Below are 20,038 nucleotides of genomic sequence, written 5' to 3' on the forward strand. Positions count from 1 at the left end.
AAAATACCCTGGTTTTTTATGGCTCAAATATTTTGAGCCCAACCCAGAATAATATGAGCCGACTCACGAGCCGACCCGCGATCCGCGGCTCGTTTTATATCCCTATTTATTCCCATCAATTTCCACCATTACACGGAAAGTAAAGTATTGGGCTCTGTTAAAATATCCTAATTTATTTTATGCCATCTGCTAATCCAGAATTATCGTAATATTTAATGGGACCAGGAATTATCTTGATTGATTAATACCACGGCTTTATTAGACTTGTATATATTTGAATGTCCTATTGAATGTCGAAGCTGATTAGTCTATTTTCCGACGTGTAAATGTGATTAGCCATCATCATATAGCGTTACTGCTACGACCACAACACCATTCACGCATTTATTATTGAATATAACACGGAACATTAAATTCATACACATTTGCACAACATAAGGCAAATATGCTCAAAGCAGACCACACTTTCATGGAGAGATTGGATTTTGGCTGTTCTTTACTTTTCGGCGGGGGTCAATGGAGTGGGCGATGGAGCAAAATAGGCTCCGAGAGAATGAACAACTTCTCCTCCAACGCTGCCGTGGAACCCGACCAGCTTGCCGCCTTTGCCGTCGAGTTCGAATTTCGTACCAGCCGCCATTCCAAACCGTTGAGAGGTTCTCCCCTTGGACGTCTTGAAAATAAGAGCCGCGATAACTTCAGTTTGATGGTCAACGATTTTGTCGTAGTAACCCTCCACCGATGTGATGTATTCACCCTTCTCGAGCTCGAACTGAGATCGTTTCCGAGACATCGTAAGCGAACCAAGAACACCGATCAAGAAAAGGTTAGAGGTAGAAGAAGAAGAAACTGCTACCTCTTCTACACCGAGCATTGTCATCGTCCCGTGATCACGTGGTTCGACATACTCGAACTTGACGTAAGCCACACCGGAATCACCTTGTCCCACGTACACTTTTCTCACGCCGTCGAAAGCTCCGTCATCGAAAGTGGTTTAGCCTTTACCGCCTTGGGCTTCCAATTTATTCACCGTAGAACTACTCGTCGGTGCAAAGTGAGCTCCGAGAGAATTGAGAGTTGTACCGGCAAACCCATGAAACCCGACAATCTTCTTGTCCTTGACTTCGAGCGTGAACTTGGTACCTTCGTCGTATCCAAAGACCCGAGATTCTTTCTTGTTGGTTTTGAATTGTAGCCCCTGAATGTTTTCAACGTAGTAGTAACCCACAACTGATACGATATACTCATTGGGGTGGTCGATCTCAAACTGCAGAGATCATAAAAAGAAAAGATCACAAAAATGGATGATTAATGTTGAAGCAAATCGTATCAAACCGAATAAGGGTGCAAAAGTGTCAGTTTATACTGTGAAAGATGGTGAGGAAGCTCCATTGGTAGAGCCATGGAGTTGTGCATCTTCGAGCTGTCCGCTCTTGTCGTAGTCCAACTTGACACAGTGGACGCCTTTCCTCCCAATTCCAACGACAATCTTTTTCACGCCGTCGTGGTTTGCTCCATCATCCCATTCATTGTCTCCTTTACCGCCTCGGGCTTCCACTTTATCAATGGAAGACGAGGAAGAGGAGGAAATGGGTATAAAGTAGGCTCCGAGAGAATTGAGAGTCGTATCAGCGAATCCATGGAAACCGACAATCTTCTTATCTTTGACCTCAAGAGTGAACTTAGTACCATCAACATATCCAAAGACCTGAGAATCTTTCTTGTTGGTTTTGAATTGAAGTCCCTGAACGATGTCACCCTTATGGTAACCCACGACCGATGTAAGATACTCGTGGGGATGGTGGATCTCGAACTGTCAAGAGATTAACTAAAATGAAACAAAGATGACAAAAATGTCGTGTTCAAACTGTGAAAGCAGAGAGCTTTTCATGTGAATTCATACCTGTGTTGGTGAAGATGATCCAGTTGTAGATCCGTGGAGTACTAGTGGTGCGTCTTTGAGTTGCCCATTCTTGTCGTAATCGAACTTGACGTAGTGAATGCCTGTCCGACCAACTCCGACAACGATCTTCCTCACGCCGTCGTGATTCGCTCCGTCGTCCCATTCCTTGCCTCCTTTTCCTCCTCGTGTTCCCACCTTTTCCACGACGTCGGTGGCGACAATGGGGCCAAAGTGAACGTCGATGGAGTGAAGGACATCGCTGCTGCTTCCATTGAAACCGACGATCTGGTTGTTCTCGGGAGACTTGAGGGAGAAATAGTTTCCGGTTTTCTTTCCGTAAGAGCCATATGTTCCTCTCTTGGTGGTGAACGATAACGACGTTATAACTTCTTGCCCGTTCTGTCTGGTCGTGTAGTAGCCACTGATGCTGGTCATGTACTCGTCGGGTTCCAGCATGAACTGCAATTCCACATCTCAACCAAAAATACAAAAAATAAAAGGTAAAATTATTTTAGTTTTATTAAAATAACATACGGTTTCTTTTAGCACAAACTCCAGAAAAAAAAAATACCAACTCTCTTATTTATTCAAAAACCTCTAATTTTATTATAAAGATTTATCAATTATTAATTTTGAATAAAAAAAATATCAACTCCTAATTGATTAAAAATGTCTTATATTTTAAGTTTGTTATAGAAATGATTTATTTTTCTAAAAATAATAAATTAAAAATAGAAAGATTTTTTATTTCTGCCATTCTTTTTCCATTATCATGAATTTATTCATACTATAATTTCAACCCAAAAGAAAGACATTTTCAAATTCGATTAGCGTTCAGAATTTAGGGTTTAAAATTGAATGTGGAAATCGGAACATAACTGAGACTAACCCAATTAGAGTTAGATCCGAGATCGCCACGTCGCTGTGAATCGGTAGTGTTGCCGTTGTCGTCGTAATCGAACTGGACGGAGTTGATGACGTCACCATGCGTAATCACCACTTTCTTCACCTTCGTGTGTTTCCCGTCGTCCCAGGATGGCATTTTTACCGCAGTGAATCTTTAGTTACGCTGACCCGACAACGAAACCAATTTTAGAATCCAGAATATGTGTTGACTCTGAATTAATAGCCCATGTGAATGCGACATGCGAATATTGAGTAACGCAAAAAAAAAAAAAAATCACATCAATGTAATTTTGTTACCGCCACACAGTTTTACTAATTCTCGGATCTGTAGATATTATGAATATTGATTTTTATATATTATTGACTTTTAATTATGGATATGTAATTATTGCCTTAAATATTTTATTAGGTTAGTTACTGCAATAATTGACCCCGAAATAATGTTATTTTACTCATTTGTTTGTGTTAGGCAGGACGAACGTGTTCACATGTTATTCATTAGGTGGAAACCCCAAATTCCAAATTATTCTCTAGCCATTTACACTGTTGTCAAACATAATTATAGAATAAAATAAATAAATAATGTTGACTCTGGTAAAATCGAAACTGAACAAAGGAATGGTAATTGACAGTAATTAGTACTACTATTTAGCTAATAATTTGTATTGTGTGTTTGTATATGTTATTATTATGGTTTTTATTTTGAGTTTTTTGTTATAGTTTTTGGTTTTTATTGATTTTTTTTTTTTATCAAAACGGGTTTCCAAATTTTTAATAAAAGTAATTTTACAAAAACTTGAATGTTAACTTTTTGGAATTTTTGATGGCCGAAAAAGCAAAAGAAAAGCAGAAATAGGGGATGATGATGCATGCACTGATGCCACGACAAGAAAAAAAATTTTAAAATTAAAATAAGAACAATATTACTATGATATATGAAGAATCAAACTCCATAATCAAATGTTTTGAACAGGTTCCATTAATACCAGAGAGAGAGAGAGAGAGTACCTGAGTTAGGTTTGCAGAGAGAGGGATGATGATGATGATGATGATGATGATGGGACAATTCCATGATATTTATTCACCTTGTTTCTATAATATTTATTGACCCTCTTTGGTTCTCGCATCATTGATGTTGTTTATTCCTCAAATTCCATTGTCACGCGGCTTATTTGGAAATCAAGCATATTATTTTATGGGACCAAGCATTATCATAATGTATTCAATAGGGCTTTATGCGAATTAATAATCTATTGGCATAATCCCATATTTCCCCACCAATTTTACTTAAAGTTCCAATTTCCTACACGAATTTTGAATTTTCCAAAAAGTTACATCGAAATGAAAATCTTCCCAAATTCCCCCACGAACTATTGAAATTGATTCCAATCTCATACACAACGGCTTACGGCGTGAAACGGAACACAATTTCGTTAAAATCGTAGGTGATATGGCACGACACGTCAGAATAACTGTCCACATGTATACGCCACGTGTGAAATCGAAAAACCGCAAAATCACCAATTAAACCGAGTCGGTTTGCACATTTAACCGGAAAAAAAATTGAAAAAACATAAAAAAAACCCAAATATGCTGTAACCTAATTCCTCAAAATCGAGCTCCTCTCTTCAAAACCCACACTCACTCTCATCCAGCGAGATTCAAAACCGACACCATCGTCGGCCGCAACTCCGGCTACACTCGGCCTCAACTCCGGCGAGATTCGGACTTGAATCCAAATCTGTTGTAACCTAATTCGACCTCCTCCCTCCAAAACACCACACTCACCATTTCTTCTAATTTCCAAATCCCCAATAGTCGGCAGACTCTGATTTCTCCGGTGAGAGCCCCTTCCGGCCGGACAGTCCTCTCCACCGCGAGCCTCATCTCCGGCGAGATCCTTTCCCGGCCTTACTGTTGACTCTCATATCCACTCCAGACCACGATACCCACTCTAATCCATCATCTCTCTCCAGCCCATCGACTCCATCCTCGATTCCGGCGAGACTCAGTCGCTACTCCGACGACACGCGGACTCGATTCCGGCGACACCCTCCTCAGACGTGAACATCTCCTTCTCCGACGTGACAGTAATGTTCCGCGACTTTCTCCCCTGTGTTTTTTAGTCTTAATCCTCTGGTTTTGTGTATTTATGTGATAGTGTAATTGGGTTATGTGATATTATAGGTTGATGATGTTGTTTGATGGCGGTTTGAGCTTAGAGAATATAGAAATATGTAATGGTGTGATATATTGAGAGGAACTCGATTGTAGACGATTGTGGAATTTCAGAAATGTCTGATTGTGTGCTCGTGGTTTATAGATATCGGTGTTTGTGGATCTTGGTGATACAGCAGACCCTCGGGTTTACAACTCGATTTCTTCGAAAATGAGGTAAGTTTCTAGTTTTGCTGTTGATTGGAAGGTGGTATATTTTATGAATAGATAGTGATAGAATGCGTTCATATTTTTTAGTTGGTGTAAAATCAACTTTCATATGGCTGGAAGTATGGAAGAAATAGACGGAAAAAGCTATTACATTAATGGATTTGTGGAGGAAGGTGTTATGGTTGATATGAATATTATGTCTTGGAGTTTTGTGGAAGATTTTGTTAAATCTCATAACATAAGTGGTGCACTCAAAGACGTATGGTTTAAATTACCATATGAGAGTTTGGATGAGAAGAGACATGTGGTGCAAGGATGTGGGGATAATGACATGAAGTTAATGTTTGAAATGGCAACCTTTTGTGGGGAGTTAGATGTATACATAGACCACCATATATCTCAGCCCACTCCAGTCAAGCAAAGGGTAGATAGGTTAGTTGAAGAGGATTTGGTTGATTATGACAGTGCTGCGGATGATGATGTGACACCCGTAACCCGTGTACAGTATACGGGCTGTGCCACATGGACGATATAGAATAAAATATTAAATTAACAAATTTGCGGAAGCGAAAAACGCGGAAAACAAAACATTTTTAACTTAAATCAAAGTAGCAGCGGAAAGTACAACAAGCGATTAGTATCGCGAATCAACACATGTCCGAATAGTCATAACTAAACCGTACAAAAATATCGGAAAATACATATCCTTGGAGTTAGGAAAACAAATCCCGTACATGATGCTGCTGCTCTCCAGTCGTCGTCGTCCGATGAGCTAGGCGTAATCCTCGTGATCTGGAAAAATATGAAACCACGAGGGCTAAGCACAACTGCTTAGTGAGTAGCCCGGGTTGAACCCGGAAATCCCGTTCTCAATGAGAACGGTACAATCGACATTTTCAGTAAAACACATGCAACGAATATATCCACACAAAAATCACATCAATGGCAAACACAAACACGCCTGTATGGAGTCCACCATAAGGCTTAGCCATATACCCTGGTCCTATTTAATTATTTATTTTTAAATAATTAAATATTAAATCGGGATTCGGGGTATTACAGATGATTATGTATGCTGCGATGATACAGTTGGGTATGACGATGAGTCTTCTGATTATATGGATGAATTTAGGGAATATGAAAGTAGTGATGATGATTTTGTTGAAGTTCCTGTTGTTGATGAAGTTGATGTTGTTGAAGATGAAGAGGTGAATTGGAGTGAGGATTATTTAGATAGTGATGATCATATCCCCCTCACACCTGAAGGAACTGATGAAGAATGGGATAATTTTGACAAGCCCAAGACAAAGATTCCGACAACATTCCCGAGTAACGAGTTCTTGTATCTTGGTAAAACTTTCAATTCGGGTGAAGAATTTAAGAAGACATTGTTTGACTATGTGATCAATAAAAACTTCAACGTGAAGTTGTCCAGGTGGGATCGAACAAAATTGGCCGCAGTGTGTTGTAACGTGGGCTGTCCATGGAGGATTTATTGTTCGGTTGAGGTCCCAATCAATAAATGGATGATCAAGATCTATAAAGACGATCACAACCACATTGCGGAGAAGTTTGCTAATCTGCTAACGATGAGGCAAATAGCAAACTTGTACGTTGAGAAGATTAGGGCTGATCCGAGTTTTAAGGGAAAAAAGATACAGGATGAGATACAACGGGATCATAATTTGACTGTCTCGCTTACCAAGTGTTTCAAGGCTAGAAGTTTGGCCTTGAAAGTTGTTAGGGAAGATCAAGAAGTCCAATTTAGGAAATGGTGGGCCTTCGAGTTACAGCTGCAACGTTCAAACCCCAATACGAGTACTGAAATCGGAACAAACGCAGCTTCGGGGCAGCAGGTGTTTCACAGATTCTACGTATGCTTCGATGTCCTACGAGAGTCATGGAAAAGACATTGTCGTCCGGTTATCGGGTTAGATGGATGTTTCTTGAAGTGGGACTTTAAAGGGGAACTTCTTTCTGCAGTAGGTAGAGATGCCAATGACGGTATTTATCCAATTGCTTGGGCTGTTGTGCGTATCGAAGACACCGACAATTGGACTTGGTTTGTTCGGAAATTGAGGTTAGATTTACGTTTGGGCGATGGTGAAAAGTTGACCATTTTGTCTGACAAGCAGAAGGTATGTTTAACTTCTTAATTTTGTTTAAAATACATTATATAGACATAAGATTCTAACTATTACTATTTAACTATGACCAGGGTTTGGTGAATGCCATCGAAGGACAGTTACCTTTTGCTGAGCATAGGATGTGCACACGACATGTATTTGCGAATTGGAAGAAACAATTCAAGGACCTAGAACTGAAACTTCTGTTTTGGAAGGCTGCCAAGAGCTACCTAGAAAGTGAGTTTCGTCAATATGTACGTGATATCCGAATGTATAACCCTTTGGCTTATGATGGTTTTATGAGGGCCCAACCGAAGAAATGGTGTCGTGCATTTTTTAACCCGGACACTAAATGTCATGACGTTAACAACAACTTATCGGAGAGCTTCAATGGGTCCATCAAAGAAGCGCGTAGCCGTCCCATGATTGATATGCTTGAAGATATTCGAAGGAGTACGATGCGGAGGATAGCGCGACGTGCAAGTCAATCAGAAAGGTGCAAAACAGAGTTTCCTCCGAGAATCATGAAAGCTTTAGAGAAGTCTCGTGAGAAATCTCGTCATTGTTACATCATTCGGAGTGGACACGGAAAATATGAGGTGTCTGAGTTTGGGGTTAGTTATGCGGTTGATTTGCCTGCAAGAACGTGTGGTTGTCGTCGATGGCAGTTGAAAGGTATCCCTTGCCAGCATTCCTTAGCTGTCATAAAAGTCAATCGAGAAAACCTTTCAAGGTAATTCTATTTTCTTTTGTATTTACATAACGTTTGGACAATAGTACATGAATAACGGACTATCTTCCCATTTTGCAGGTATATGTCTCATTACCTTCTGACATCCACATGGCGATCAATTTATGAACATAACATATTACCCGTAAATGGTGAGCCGGCTTGGGCGAGATCAGACAGACCTCCAATTGGTGTCCCTACCACCAAAAGAATGACCGGGCGACCCAAAAAACACAAAAGAATCAAAGAGCCTCAAGAGTCAACATCAAAGAGCGGTCACATGACCCGACATGGAAGAGTTTTCCGATGCAGACTCTGCAAACAACCTGGTCATAATGCAAAGACGTGCAAGAATGAACCAAGACCATCGAGTAGCAATGCACAATCGGCCAGCAATACACCTTCGAGTAGCAATGCACAATCAAGTAACTCTGTTCAAGGTGAAATCGATAACTTTCATATTTTTCTTACAATTCACATATTTTTTTTCTATGAAAGGTGCTTCCATACCCACTCAATCGAGTCAGACAATGCAGTCCGGGCTTCCTCTCACTAGTAGACGTCGTCGTCTCCTTGGAATGGTACCAAGCAATGTCAGGATTACAACAACTCCTCCACAGTCTTTTTCAATACCAAGGCAAGCTGATATGTCACATGCTAGTTCTAATGTTCGGTAAGTCGGGTTTTTTTTCATTCTTTTCAACAATATTTTGTTCCCGTTAATAACAATAAATTCATGTCTTTTTCTTTTTACTTGGCTTGCAGATCAGGAAAACAAGTACAAGGAGATTGAAGAATATGATCCTTATTTGTTATTGCTATCGAAATGACACTATGAGAATCTACTGATGTTTTATAAATGACACTATGAGAATCTACTGATGTTTTATTTTGGGTTGTCTTGGATGACATCTACTCATGTTTAATTTTCGGTTTAAGACAATGTGTATGGGATCTATGAACTCATGTTTTATTTTGGGTTTACGACAATGTGTATGCATCTATGAGTTCATGTCTTGTAATGCCTTTTTTTTGGTATATTATGGTCTAATTTATTCTGTTTTAGACACATGTGTATACATATATATCAGATCACACACTTTTTAAAGCCATACATAATTCATATTAGATAAATTGTCTCTAAACAACCATGATCCATGGATACAAAATAACTAGTCTTGTCTAACGTTCTTCAAATACTACAAACACATCCATCCATACATGTCATGGAAAACTTCAAATAACAGACAAACCATAGTAATACATATAAACTGACACAAAAATAAACAAAAGCACCAACAATTTGTATTCCATTTCCTTCTTCTCTTTTTCAATTTCTCCCACCTTGCCTTCCAATTCTTGGTTTTTTATTTCAGTTTTTTCCAACTTCGTTTCCAACTCTTCCTTCTCTGTTTCCAGTTTTTGCAATTTAGATTTCATCTGTTCTATTTCAGCACCTTGTTGTTGTTGTTCAACATGTATATCCTCGATTTCTTCGACAATAGCTTCATCGAGCCATTTAAATACGTGAGAGTGGTTCCCCTATATCACATTACATCAGAAAAAAATGTTATTCACCTCTAAACAATCAAACAACAATTTTCAAATAAAATCATTACCTGATTGTCGTCCGGTTATCGGGTTAGATGGATGTTTCTTGAAGTGGGACTTTAAAGGGGAACTTCTTTCTGCAGTAGGTAGAGATGCCAATGACGGTATTTATCCAATTGCTTGGGCTGTTGTGCGTATCGAAGACACCGACAATTGGACTTGGTTTGTTCGGAAATTGAGGTTAGATTAACCGAATCACCCAAAAAACAACATAATTTGGTCTTCTACCAAATTAACCTATATCCCAAAAACACACAACTGAAACACAAAACAGAATCAAACACATCAGCCTATACCCATTTAACATATCATACCACATCAAAATAAACTCATCTAACATGAACCAATAAAACCTATAAATTCGAAAATGTAAAGGCATAATGAGGAGGATAGGTTCACAGACGAGTACGTCGGAGGAGGACAAAGCCATCGAAAATTACCGTCACTCCGGAGGAGAAGAGGTTCGCGCTCGAGTACAGTGTCTCCGGTATCGGGGCCGAGTGTCGCCGGATTCAAGTCCGAATCTCGCCGGAGTTGAGGCCGACTGTAGCCGGAGTTGCGGCCGACGATGGTGTCGACGATCTGGAGAGAGAGGAAGGATGAGAGTGAGTGTGGGTTTTGAAGAGAGGAGCTCGATTTTGAGGAATTAGGTTACAGCATATTTGGGTTTTTTTTTATGTTTTTTCAATTTTTTTTCCGGTTAAATGTGCAAACCGACTCGGTTTAATTGGTGATTTTGCGGTTTTTCGATTTCACACGTGGCGTATACATGTGGACAGTTATTGTGACGTGTCGTGCCATATCACCTACGATTTTAACGGAATTGTGTTCCGTTTCACGCCGTAAGCCGTTGTGTATGAGATTGGAATCAATTTCAATAGTTCGTGGGGTAATTTGGGAAGATTTTCATTTCGATGTAACTTTTTGGAAAATTCAAAATTCGTGTAGGAAATTGGAACTTTAAGTAAAATTGGTGGGGGAATATGGGATTATCCCTAATCTATTATCCGACGACGTCCAACTGTGATTATAGCTATCATGTAACGACAAGGGGGGAAGCTTTCGAGCAAGGGAGAGTGTTTGAAAGCTTTGAGAGTTTCTACTTCATCCAGAGTTTCACTGATGGCAATTTAGTAAATTCAATTAAGTTTAGAGTAACCGGCAATAACCGAAGAATTAAAGGAAACCGAGTGTAAACCAGGATTAGGATCCTGTCGTTCAGGGGTCGGTTTCATTGCATACATACATATATACATATATACACTGATACACAAAAATATATATATATATATGTATGTTATGTATGTGTATGCGTATGTATCGTTTATTTTAAATAATTTAAAATAAAATGAGTATCAACACATTTCTCCAAATATTCGTCCAAGGGTGTCTTTTTTTTAATCCATTTTAACGTTTTCTTTATTCTCTTTTTGAAATAATCGTTATGACAAGAGAGATGATGATGAAATTGATGATCCATGACGCGGCAACTCTATCATAGTGTATTGACCCTTTTGATGCGATACCTACTCCTATAATATTTATTGACTTTCGCATCATTATTATTATTAGTCTTCTTTTATATATACATATATATAATTTCCATCATTATTACCGAAAACATTGTTTGAGCCTTTGAGGCATTACTAGAGAATAATTATTAGATTATTCTCTAGTGGTCCCATGATTCTAATAATCAACTGGGACTTCCTAAGATCAATCCGCGCACTTAAATTCATACCATTCACACATTTATTATTGAATAAAAACCGAAACATCAAATTTAATGATCTTTTGAGTATTGTTGTTGAACTTCCAATTGGCGCTACTTTAAATCATTAATTCATGACAAACAAATTGGAGATTACAAAAAAAATAATATCGGAAATCATGTTCATAGATATTATTCGATATTCCTTCATTCATATCAAAACGTTTCATCATTAAAAGACAGAACACAACAACATAAAGTTAAAAATAATCAAAGCAGACCACACACTTTCAAGGAAAGACATGGATTTTAGCTATAGTCTCACTTTTTGGCGGGAGTCAGTGGAGTGGGCGATGGAGCAAAATAAGCTCCAAGAGAATGGAGAACTTCTCCTCCAACGCTGCCGTGGAACCCCACCAGCTTGCCGCCTTTGCCGTCCAGTTCGAATTTCGTACTCGACGCCATTCCAAACTGTTTGGAAGTTCTCCCCTTGGACGTCTTGAAAATAAGAGCCGAGATAACTTCAGTTTGATAGTCTAAGATTTTGTCATAGTAGCCCTCCACCGATGTGATGTATTCACCCTGCTCGAGCTCGAACTGAAATCGTTTCCGACACAAAACAAAAGACCTCGTAAGCCAATCAAGAACACCGACCAGGACAACGTTAGAGGTAGAAGAAGAAACTAATACCTCTTCAGTACCAAGCATTGTCATCGTCCCATGATCACGTGATTCCAAGTTGCCACCTTTGTCGTACTCGAACTTGACATAAGCCACACCGGAATCACCTTGTCCCACGTACACTTTTCTCACACCGTCGAAAGCTCCATCATCGAAAACAGTTTCGCCTTTACCGCCTTGGGCTTCCAATTTATTCACTGCAGAAGAAGTGGTGCTACCCGCAGGTGCAAAATGAGCACCAAGAGAATTGAGAGTTCTATCGGCAAATCCATGGAACCCGACAATCTTCTTGTTGTTGACCTCGAGCGTGAACTTAGTACCGTCGTCGTATCCAAAAACCTGAGATTCCTTCTTGTTGGTTTTGAATTGTAGACCCTGAATGTTTTCAACATTGTAGTAACCCACAACCGACAGGATGTACTCGTCGGGATGGTCAATCTCAAACTGCAGAGATCACAATTCACAAAGGAAGAGAGATCACGAAAATGGAGCAAACTCAATAAAGGTGCAAAAGTGTCAAAGTTTGAAGTTTTGTACTGCAAAAGATGGGGAAGAAGCTCCATTAGTAGAGCCATGGAGGGGTGCAGCCTCGAGCTGTCCGCTCTTGTTGTAATCGAATTTGACGTAGTGGACGCCTTTCCTCCCAACTCCAACGACAATCTTTTTCACGCCGTCGTGATTTGACCCATCATCCCATTCATTGCCTCCTTTACCTCCTTGGGCTTCCACTTTATCAATTGAAGACGACGAGGAGGAGGAAATGGGTCTAAAGTACGCTCCAAGAGAATTGAGAGTCGTGTCAGCGAATCCATGGAAACCGACAATCTTCTTGTCTTTGACCTCGAGCGTGAACTTAGTACCGTCGGCATAACCAAAGACCTGAGAATCCTTCTTGTTGGTTTTGAATTGAAGTCCCTGAATGATGCCACCGTCATGGTGGCCCACGACCGATATAATATACTCGTCGGGATGGTCGATTTCAAACTGTCAAGAGATTAAAGTGAAACAAAGATAACAAAATTGTTGTGCGCTATGTATTTCAAGTTAATAAAAACATCTAAACGTAAAAGTAGAGAGCTTTTCATGTTAGTTTATATATATACCTGTGTTGGAGAAGATGCTCCAGTTGCAGATCCGTGGAGTGGCGCATCTTCGAGCTGTCCGCTCTTGTCGTAACCGAACTTGACGTAGTGAATGCCTTTCCGACCAGCTCCGACCACAATCTTCCTCACACCGTCGTGATTCGCTCCGTCATCCCATCCATTGCCTCCTTTTCCTCCTTGTGCTTCCACTTTTTCCGCTCCACCGGCTCCCGGTCCCGTTCCGGATCCGGTTCCGGCGGCGACTATGGGGCCAAAGTGAACGTCGATGGAGTGAAGGACATCGCTGCTGCTTCCATTGAAACCGACGATCTGATTGTCCTTGGGAGAGTTGACGGAGAAGTAGTTTCTGGTTTTCTTTCCGTAAGAACCATATGTTCCTTTGTTGGTCGTAAACGTTAACGCCGTTATAACTTCTTGCCCGTTCGGTCTGGTCGTGTAGTAACCAGTGACGTCCGTTATGTACTCGTCGGGTTTCAGCGTGAACTACAACAAACCCACATTTCAACCAAAGTAAAAAAAAATAAAGGTAAAATTATTTTTGTTTTAATTCAAATGTAAAAAAAAACATATGGTTTCTTTTAGCACAAACTAAAAAAAAATACAAATAATCTAATTTGTTAAAAAAATAATAGATTTTTATAACAAATTTAAAACGGAAAGCTTTATTAATTTACTGTATTGCAAAAATAAAAATTCGACCATTCAACCAGTTACTATAATTTCAACCCAAAAGAACTACCTCAAGTCTCAACCTTTTCTTCTAAGTTCTAAGCAATGACATTTTCAAAATTAGATTACGGTTATAGGATTTAGGATTTAAAAATTGAATGTGGAAATCGGAACATAACTGAAACTTACCCCATCTGATTGATTTCCGACATTGCCATGTCGCTGTGACTTGAGAGCGTTGCCGTTGTCGTCGTATTCGAACTCGACGGAGTTGATGACGTCACCATACGTAATCTGCACTTTCTTCACCTTCGTGTGTTTTCCGTCGTCCCAGGACATTTTTTTTACCGCAGTGAATCTTTACTTACTCTGATTCGACAACGAAACAAATATTATAATTTAGAATATGTTTGACTCGGATATAATGCATGTGAAGTGATGGAACATGAGAATAATCCATGTGAATCCGACAACCGGCGGAATACGCATCGAAAGGGAAATCGACAAAGCATCCCAAATCCGGTGGCTACTTTGCTCCCTACTGCATCCAAGAGACAGACCAGATCGAAGATGGCCAAAGTTGACGCGAGGAGAAGGAACGAAGAAGAAGGAGAGAGAGAGACTTACCGGGGGGAACATAGAACCAATGAAGAGAGAGATGGACAGATGAGAGAGAAAGGGGTGGCCCCCGTCGTCGACACACACAGAGAGAGAGAGCGACAAACGAAAGACGGAGAGAGAGGAGGGAGAGAACGCGGGCGCTTGAGAGGGGGTGAGAGACGAGAAGATGACAGAAAAAAAAACCCCACTATGTTAGAGAGATAGAGAAGAAAAATGGAGAAGAAGAGTGGGTAAGGATTATAGAAAACTGTAGAGATGCAGAAGATGAAGTAAATGAAATGTTTGCGTCAGAGTAATTTTATCGAACACCTTATGTGCAAGATAGCATTAACTTCATCTTCATCACCTTCGCCTTCCTTATCCTCCTCCGTGTTTAGATTTGTATACAAATAATAAGAAATCAAAATCTTCAAAGGAATAGGAAAAATGACGAGATGGAAGAAGGGAAAAAAATCTGCTATTTCAGAACCGAAGGTAGATTTTTTTTTTCTCTATTATTCATTCATGATAAATTCTTTAAATACAAATAGAAAAAGAGAAAAAAGAATCTCTATTAACAAACCTTAACCAAAGCTAAACTAAAAAATCAAACCAATATTTAACTATATATATATTAATATCATTGAGTAACACAAAATTCCATTAATATCATTTTGTTACAAGATATCAAAACCACACAGTTTTAATTATTTTCGGATATGTAGATAGTATGAATATTGACTTTTATACATCATTGACTTTTAATTATGGGTAGGTATTTGTTGCCTTTAATATAATTAGTATAGTCGCTGTAATAATTGACCCCAAAATAATGTTATTTTACTCATTTGTGAGTGTTAGATGGGAAGAACATGTTCAGAGGTTTTTTTTTTTTGGTAAACATGTTCAGAGGTTATTTATTAGCTGAAAACTCGAAATTCTAAATTACTCTGGCCATTTACACTGTCATCAAACATAATTATAGAATAAAGTAAATAAATGATATTGGCACTGGTAAAATCGAAACTGAACAATGGAATGGTAATGAACGGTAATTAGTATTTAGCTAAATAATTTGTACGATAAATTTGTATATATTATTACTAAACATCGATAAAGTTAAAAAAGATGAAAAAGCAGGAGAAAGCATAAATAGGGGATGATACATGGATTATGTGGAATCAAACCCCTTATTCAAATGACGTTGAACAGCTTCCATTAAAACCAGAGAGAGAGAGAGAATACCTGACTCAGGCTTTGCAGAGAGAGAGAGAGAGGGATGATGATGACGGGACAATTTCATGATACTTATTGAACCTCTCGGTCCTAATTTCATGATATTTATTGACTTTGTTATATAATATTTATTGACCCGCTTGGTTCTCGTATAACGTTAATGTTGTTTATTCTTCAAATTCCAGTGTCACACGGCTTTAGGTGGGAATCAAGCATATTATTTTATGGGACCAAGCATTATCATAATGAATTAGCAGGGCTTTATGTGAATTAATAATTTATTACGTCGTCTAAATATGTGATTAGCTACCGTGTAACGACAAGGGGAAACTTCTGAGCAAGCGAAGAGTTTCTAGTTCATCCAGAGTTTCACTGATGGCAATTTAGTAATTTCGTTGAAGTTTAGAGTAACCGATGACAACCGAAGAAAGAATCAAAGGAAACCGAGAGTAAACCAGGATTGGATCCTTTCGTTCAGGCCGGTTTTATTCCAACAGTCAAAACCAAATTTTAACCACGGTTGTAATGGATAATAATGAGAATGACAAACGGTAAAATTATTGTCGATGTTTATTTTTGTAATCGAACGAGTTTACAAAAATAAAGCAGTTTATTTCTTGTAGAAGTCATTATTCTTCCATATGAAATATAATGCCTACAACGTCATCAAATATGAACTCTTTAGCGCCATGGGCTTCCGATTAATTGACAAAAGACAGTGTAAAGTAAGCCCCGAGGGAATTGAGGTAAGTTTCAGCGTATCCATGGAAGCCGACAATCTTCTTCTTGTCCTTGACCTCGAGTGTAAACTTGGTACCCTTTCCATAACCAAACACCTGAGATTCCCTCTTGTTGGTTTTGAATCGAAGGCCTTGGATGATGTTATCGTCGTAGTAACCCACGAACGATACGAGATATTCATTAGGATGGTCGATCTCAAACTGCACGTACACAAATATCATTGCATGGATATTCAATTAATCAAATGTTGAGAGTGATTTAAATTAGTCAGAATAAATTCTTACAGTGGGTGGCGGGGAGAGTGTTCCATTCGTAAGTCCGTGTATTGGTCCATCTTTGAGCTGTCCACTCTTGTCGTAACCAAACTTGATGTAGTGAACGCCTTTCCAACCGACCCCGACGGTCACATTTCTTATGCCGTCGTGATCTGCTAAGTCGTCCCATTCTTCCCCTCCTTTACCGCCTTGAGCTTCCAGTTTATCAGTGGAAGGTGGCAATAATGACGGGATGGGCACAAAGTAAGCTCCAAGAGAATTGAGGGTCGTATCGGCAAATCCATGGAACCCGGCAATCTTCTTGTTCTTGCCCTCGAGTATGAAATTAGTACCCTCGTCGCTATATCCGATTACTTGAGATTCCCTTTCGTTCGTCCGAAAACGTAGACCGATAACGTTGTCACCCTCATAGTAACCAAAGACGGAAATGAGATACTCATTCGGATGGTTGATGTCAAACTGCACGGATTGTACGTAACATTTTAAAGAAGCAGATTATACCCACAAACAAAACAAAAAAACCTAAAGATTTAGTGGCAAAAGCTTACTATGTACGGTTGTGACAATGTTCCAGTTGCGAGCCCTCTGATTGGCCCGTCTTCGAGTTGTCCGTTCTTGTCGTATTCAAATTTAACGTAGTGAACGCCTTTCCGACCAACTCCGGCTACTATCTTTGTAACCCCGTCGTGATCCGCTCCGTCGTCCCATTGTTTGCCTCCTTTGCCACCTTGGGTTTCCGATTTATTGGTTGACGAGGAGACAATGGGTACGAAGTAAGCTTCGAGAGAGTTGAGAGTAATGCCAGCATATCCATAGAAGCCGACTATCTTCTTGTCCTTGACCACGAGCGTAAACTTGTTCCCCTCGCTATACCCAAAGGCTCGAGATTCTCTTTTGTTGGTTTTGAATTGAAGGCCATGGACGGTAACACCATCATGATAACCTACGACCGAGATAAGATACTCGTCCGGATGGTCGATTTCGAACTGTCAAGAGACAATAACTTCCGTAACCGTTGAAGCAGAGCAATGCCAATCAAAAGTATAAAGACAGAAATTTCAGAAACTTCATACCGGTGGTAGTGAGAATGTTTGGTCTCGAACCCCATGGAAGGGTGCATCATGGAGTAGTCCGCTCTTGTCGTAGTCGAACTTGACGTAGTGGACACCCTTGTGACCAACTCCGACCACAATATTCTTGACGCCATCGTGATTCTCTCCGTCGTCCCATCTTTGGCCTTCCTTACGTCCTTGTGCATCCAACTTCACGATTCCGGACGAGTTTATGGGTCTGAAGTGGACTTTAAGACTTTCGAGATAATTGCCGCTCTTGCCATAGAACCGTACGATGTGGTTGCCTTCCGGCGATATTATCACTCTGGGAGAACTTGAAGCAGGGTTTCCATAAGGTCCAAAACTTCTTTGGTTGCTGTTGAACGTTAATGCATCTATAAAGGTTTCGTATTCGTAGATACTCACTCCCGTGAGGTACTCGTCCTCGTGCAACTCAATCTGCGAATTTATGGTTTTCCAATTGAATCGATCACATATATAATATACACACGGCTGATCACTTGATGTTTAACAAAGGAAAAAAATTAGAGTAGGAGGAAGTGATGTAAACCTCAGCAGATTCTGTTCCGACTTTGGGACCGTGAGCCTCACCATGAACGGTGTCCCCATTGTCGCAGTAATCGACCTGTATCGTGTTGATGGCGTAGGAAGTGTACGTGATCTTCACCTTTTTCACTTTGTCGTGCTTGCCGTCATCCCAATCCGACATCCTTGCCGCTCCTCCATATATATTGTTGGATATACATATTTTTGTAACGGATCGGATCCATTAGTAAATAAACTCCAAAAATAAAATATATCGTCATAAAATCAAATTTAGTTTTTACAAGTTGATATATTTCGAAATCGTTCAATAGAAACATTCTGTTAGAGTTTTACAATTGTTAACGTAGAGACGAATGATTTTTGGAGCAATGATTACCGATATATTGAGAATATGTGGTCCATATACTACAGCGTATGCACATTTTTATGTCGTTTTTTACATCATTCCTTATGTAAACATTTAATATCCTCTCTTGTTTTTCTTTCATTCATAAAGTAATGAAAGAGTATAAAAATATCTAAATGTCTATGTAATACAAATATGGAAAAATAATATTCGAGAGACATGTGATTAGAGAGAGTACCTCGGTTGGGTCTTGTGGAGACAGATGATGATTGTAGCGATGAGCTGTGTATATATAACCAAGAGGAGACACTAGGGTGTCTCTTTGACTCCATCCTTTCCTTTGTATCTCTTAATACGTTATGCTTTTGCTTAGAATCTCGTAAATGGAAAACAATTCTAGATATCCCCGAAACTCGCTTGCACGGGTCAAGTTCGAATCAGGTGATCCAACCAGGATCCGATGGAGACCCGACCCCACCCGAGGCGCCTTACTCCGCCGTCGGTTCGTCATTTAGTCGCACTTGGCCCAACGCTCTCTGGTTTAATTATTTTCGGATCTGTAGATATTATGAATATTGACTTTTAATTATGGGTTATCTGTTGCCTTTAATATAATTAGTATAGTCGCTGTAATAATTGACCACAAAAATAATGTTTATTTTACTCATTTGTGAGTGATATATGCGAAGAACATGTTCAGAGTTTTTTTTTTTTTTCTTTGGAAAACATGTTCAGAGGTTATTTATTAGCTGAAAACTCGACATTCTAAATTACTCTGGCCATTTACACTGTCATCAAACATAATTATAGAATAAAATAAATAAATGATATCGGCACTGGTAAAATTGAAACTGAACAATGGAATGGTAATGAACGGTAATTAGTATTTAGCTAAATAATTTGTACGATGGATTTGTATATATTATTACTAAACATCGATAAGGTTAAAAAAGATGAAAAAGCAGGAGAAAACAGAAATAGGGGATGATATATGGATTATGAAGAATCAAACCCCTTATTCAAATGACGTTGAACAGCTTCCATTAAAACCAGAGAGAGAGAGAGAGAGAATACCTGACTCAGGATTTGCAGAGAGAGAGAGTCTGAGAGAGGGATGATGATGATGATGGGACAATTTCATGATACTTATTGACCCTCTCGGTCCTAATTTCATGATATTTATTGACTTTGTTATATAATATTTTGTGGCCCGCTTGGTTCTCGTAACGTTAATGTTGTTTATGGGACCAAGCATTATCATAATGAATTAACAGGGCTTTATGTGAATTAATAATCTATTATCCGACGACGTCTAAATATGTGATTAGCTATCGTGTAACGACAAGGGGAAACTTCCGAGCAAGCGAGAGTGTTTGAAAGCTTTGAGAGTTTC

The 20,038-nt window shown here is 39.3% G+C and overlaps 2 protein-coding genes and 1 pseudogene across 2 annotated transcripts; 1 reads left to right on the forward strand and 2 right to left on the reverse strand.

Moving 5' to 3' along the window:
- Window positions 1-2,972, reverse strand: part of LOC104805928 — a 6,470-nt pseudogene extending 3,498 nt beyond the window's left edge.
- A 2,041-nt stretch (window positions 2,973-5,013) lies between these two features.
- On the forward strand, window positions 5,014-8,846 carry LOC104806013. Its single transcript, XM_010530731.1, has 8 exons — window positions 5,014-5,019; window positions 5,133-5,203; window positions 5,285-5,629; window positions 6,330-7,335; window positions 7,416-8,056; window positions 8,135-8,493; window positions 8,552-8,726; window positions 8,819-8,846. Exons 1-8 carry the CDS (start codon window positions 5,014-5,016, stop codon window positions 8,844-8,846), a joined length of 2,631 nt encoding a protein of 876 aa, XP_010529033.1.
- A 2,697-nt stretch (window positions 8,847-11,543) lies between these two features.
- LOC104806014 (jacalin-related lectin 4-like) lies at window positions 11,544-19,162 on the reverse strand. The gene is made up of 12 exons (XM_019201518.1): window positions 18,884-19,162; window positions 18,304-18,473; window positions 17,754-18,191; window positions 17,229-17,666; window positions 16,690-17,139; window positions 16,375-16,605; window positions 14,759-14,856; window positions 14,018-14,186; window positions 13,160-13,642; window positions 12,594-13,040; window positions 12,066-12,500; window positions 11,544-11,972 (listed from the first exon to the last, which is right to left on the reverse strand). Exons 1-12 carry the CDS (start codon window positions 18,975-18,977, stop codon window positions 11,697-11,699), a joined length of 3,729 nt encoding a protein of 1,242 aa, XP_019057063.1. The 5' UTR covers window positions 18,978-19,162; the 3' UTR covers window positions 11,544-11,696.
- Between the last annotated feature and the right edge of the window lie 876 nt (window positions 19,163-20,038).

Source organism: Tarenaya hassleriana, unplaced genomic scaffold, assembly GCF_000463585.1.
Source record: "Tarenaya hassleriana unplaced genomic scaffold, ASM46358v1 Cleome11, whole genome shotgun sequence".
Classification (NCBI taxonomy): domain Eukaryota; kingdom Viridiplantae; phylum Streptophyta; class Magnoliopsida; order Brassicales; family Cleomaceae; genus Tarenaya; species Tarenaya hassleriana.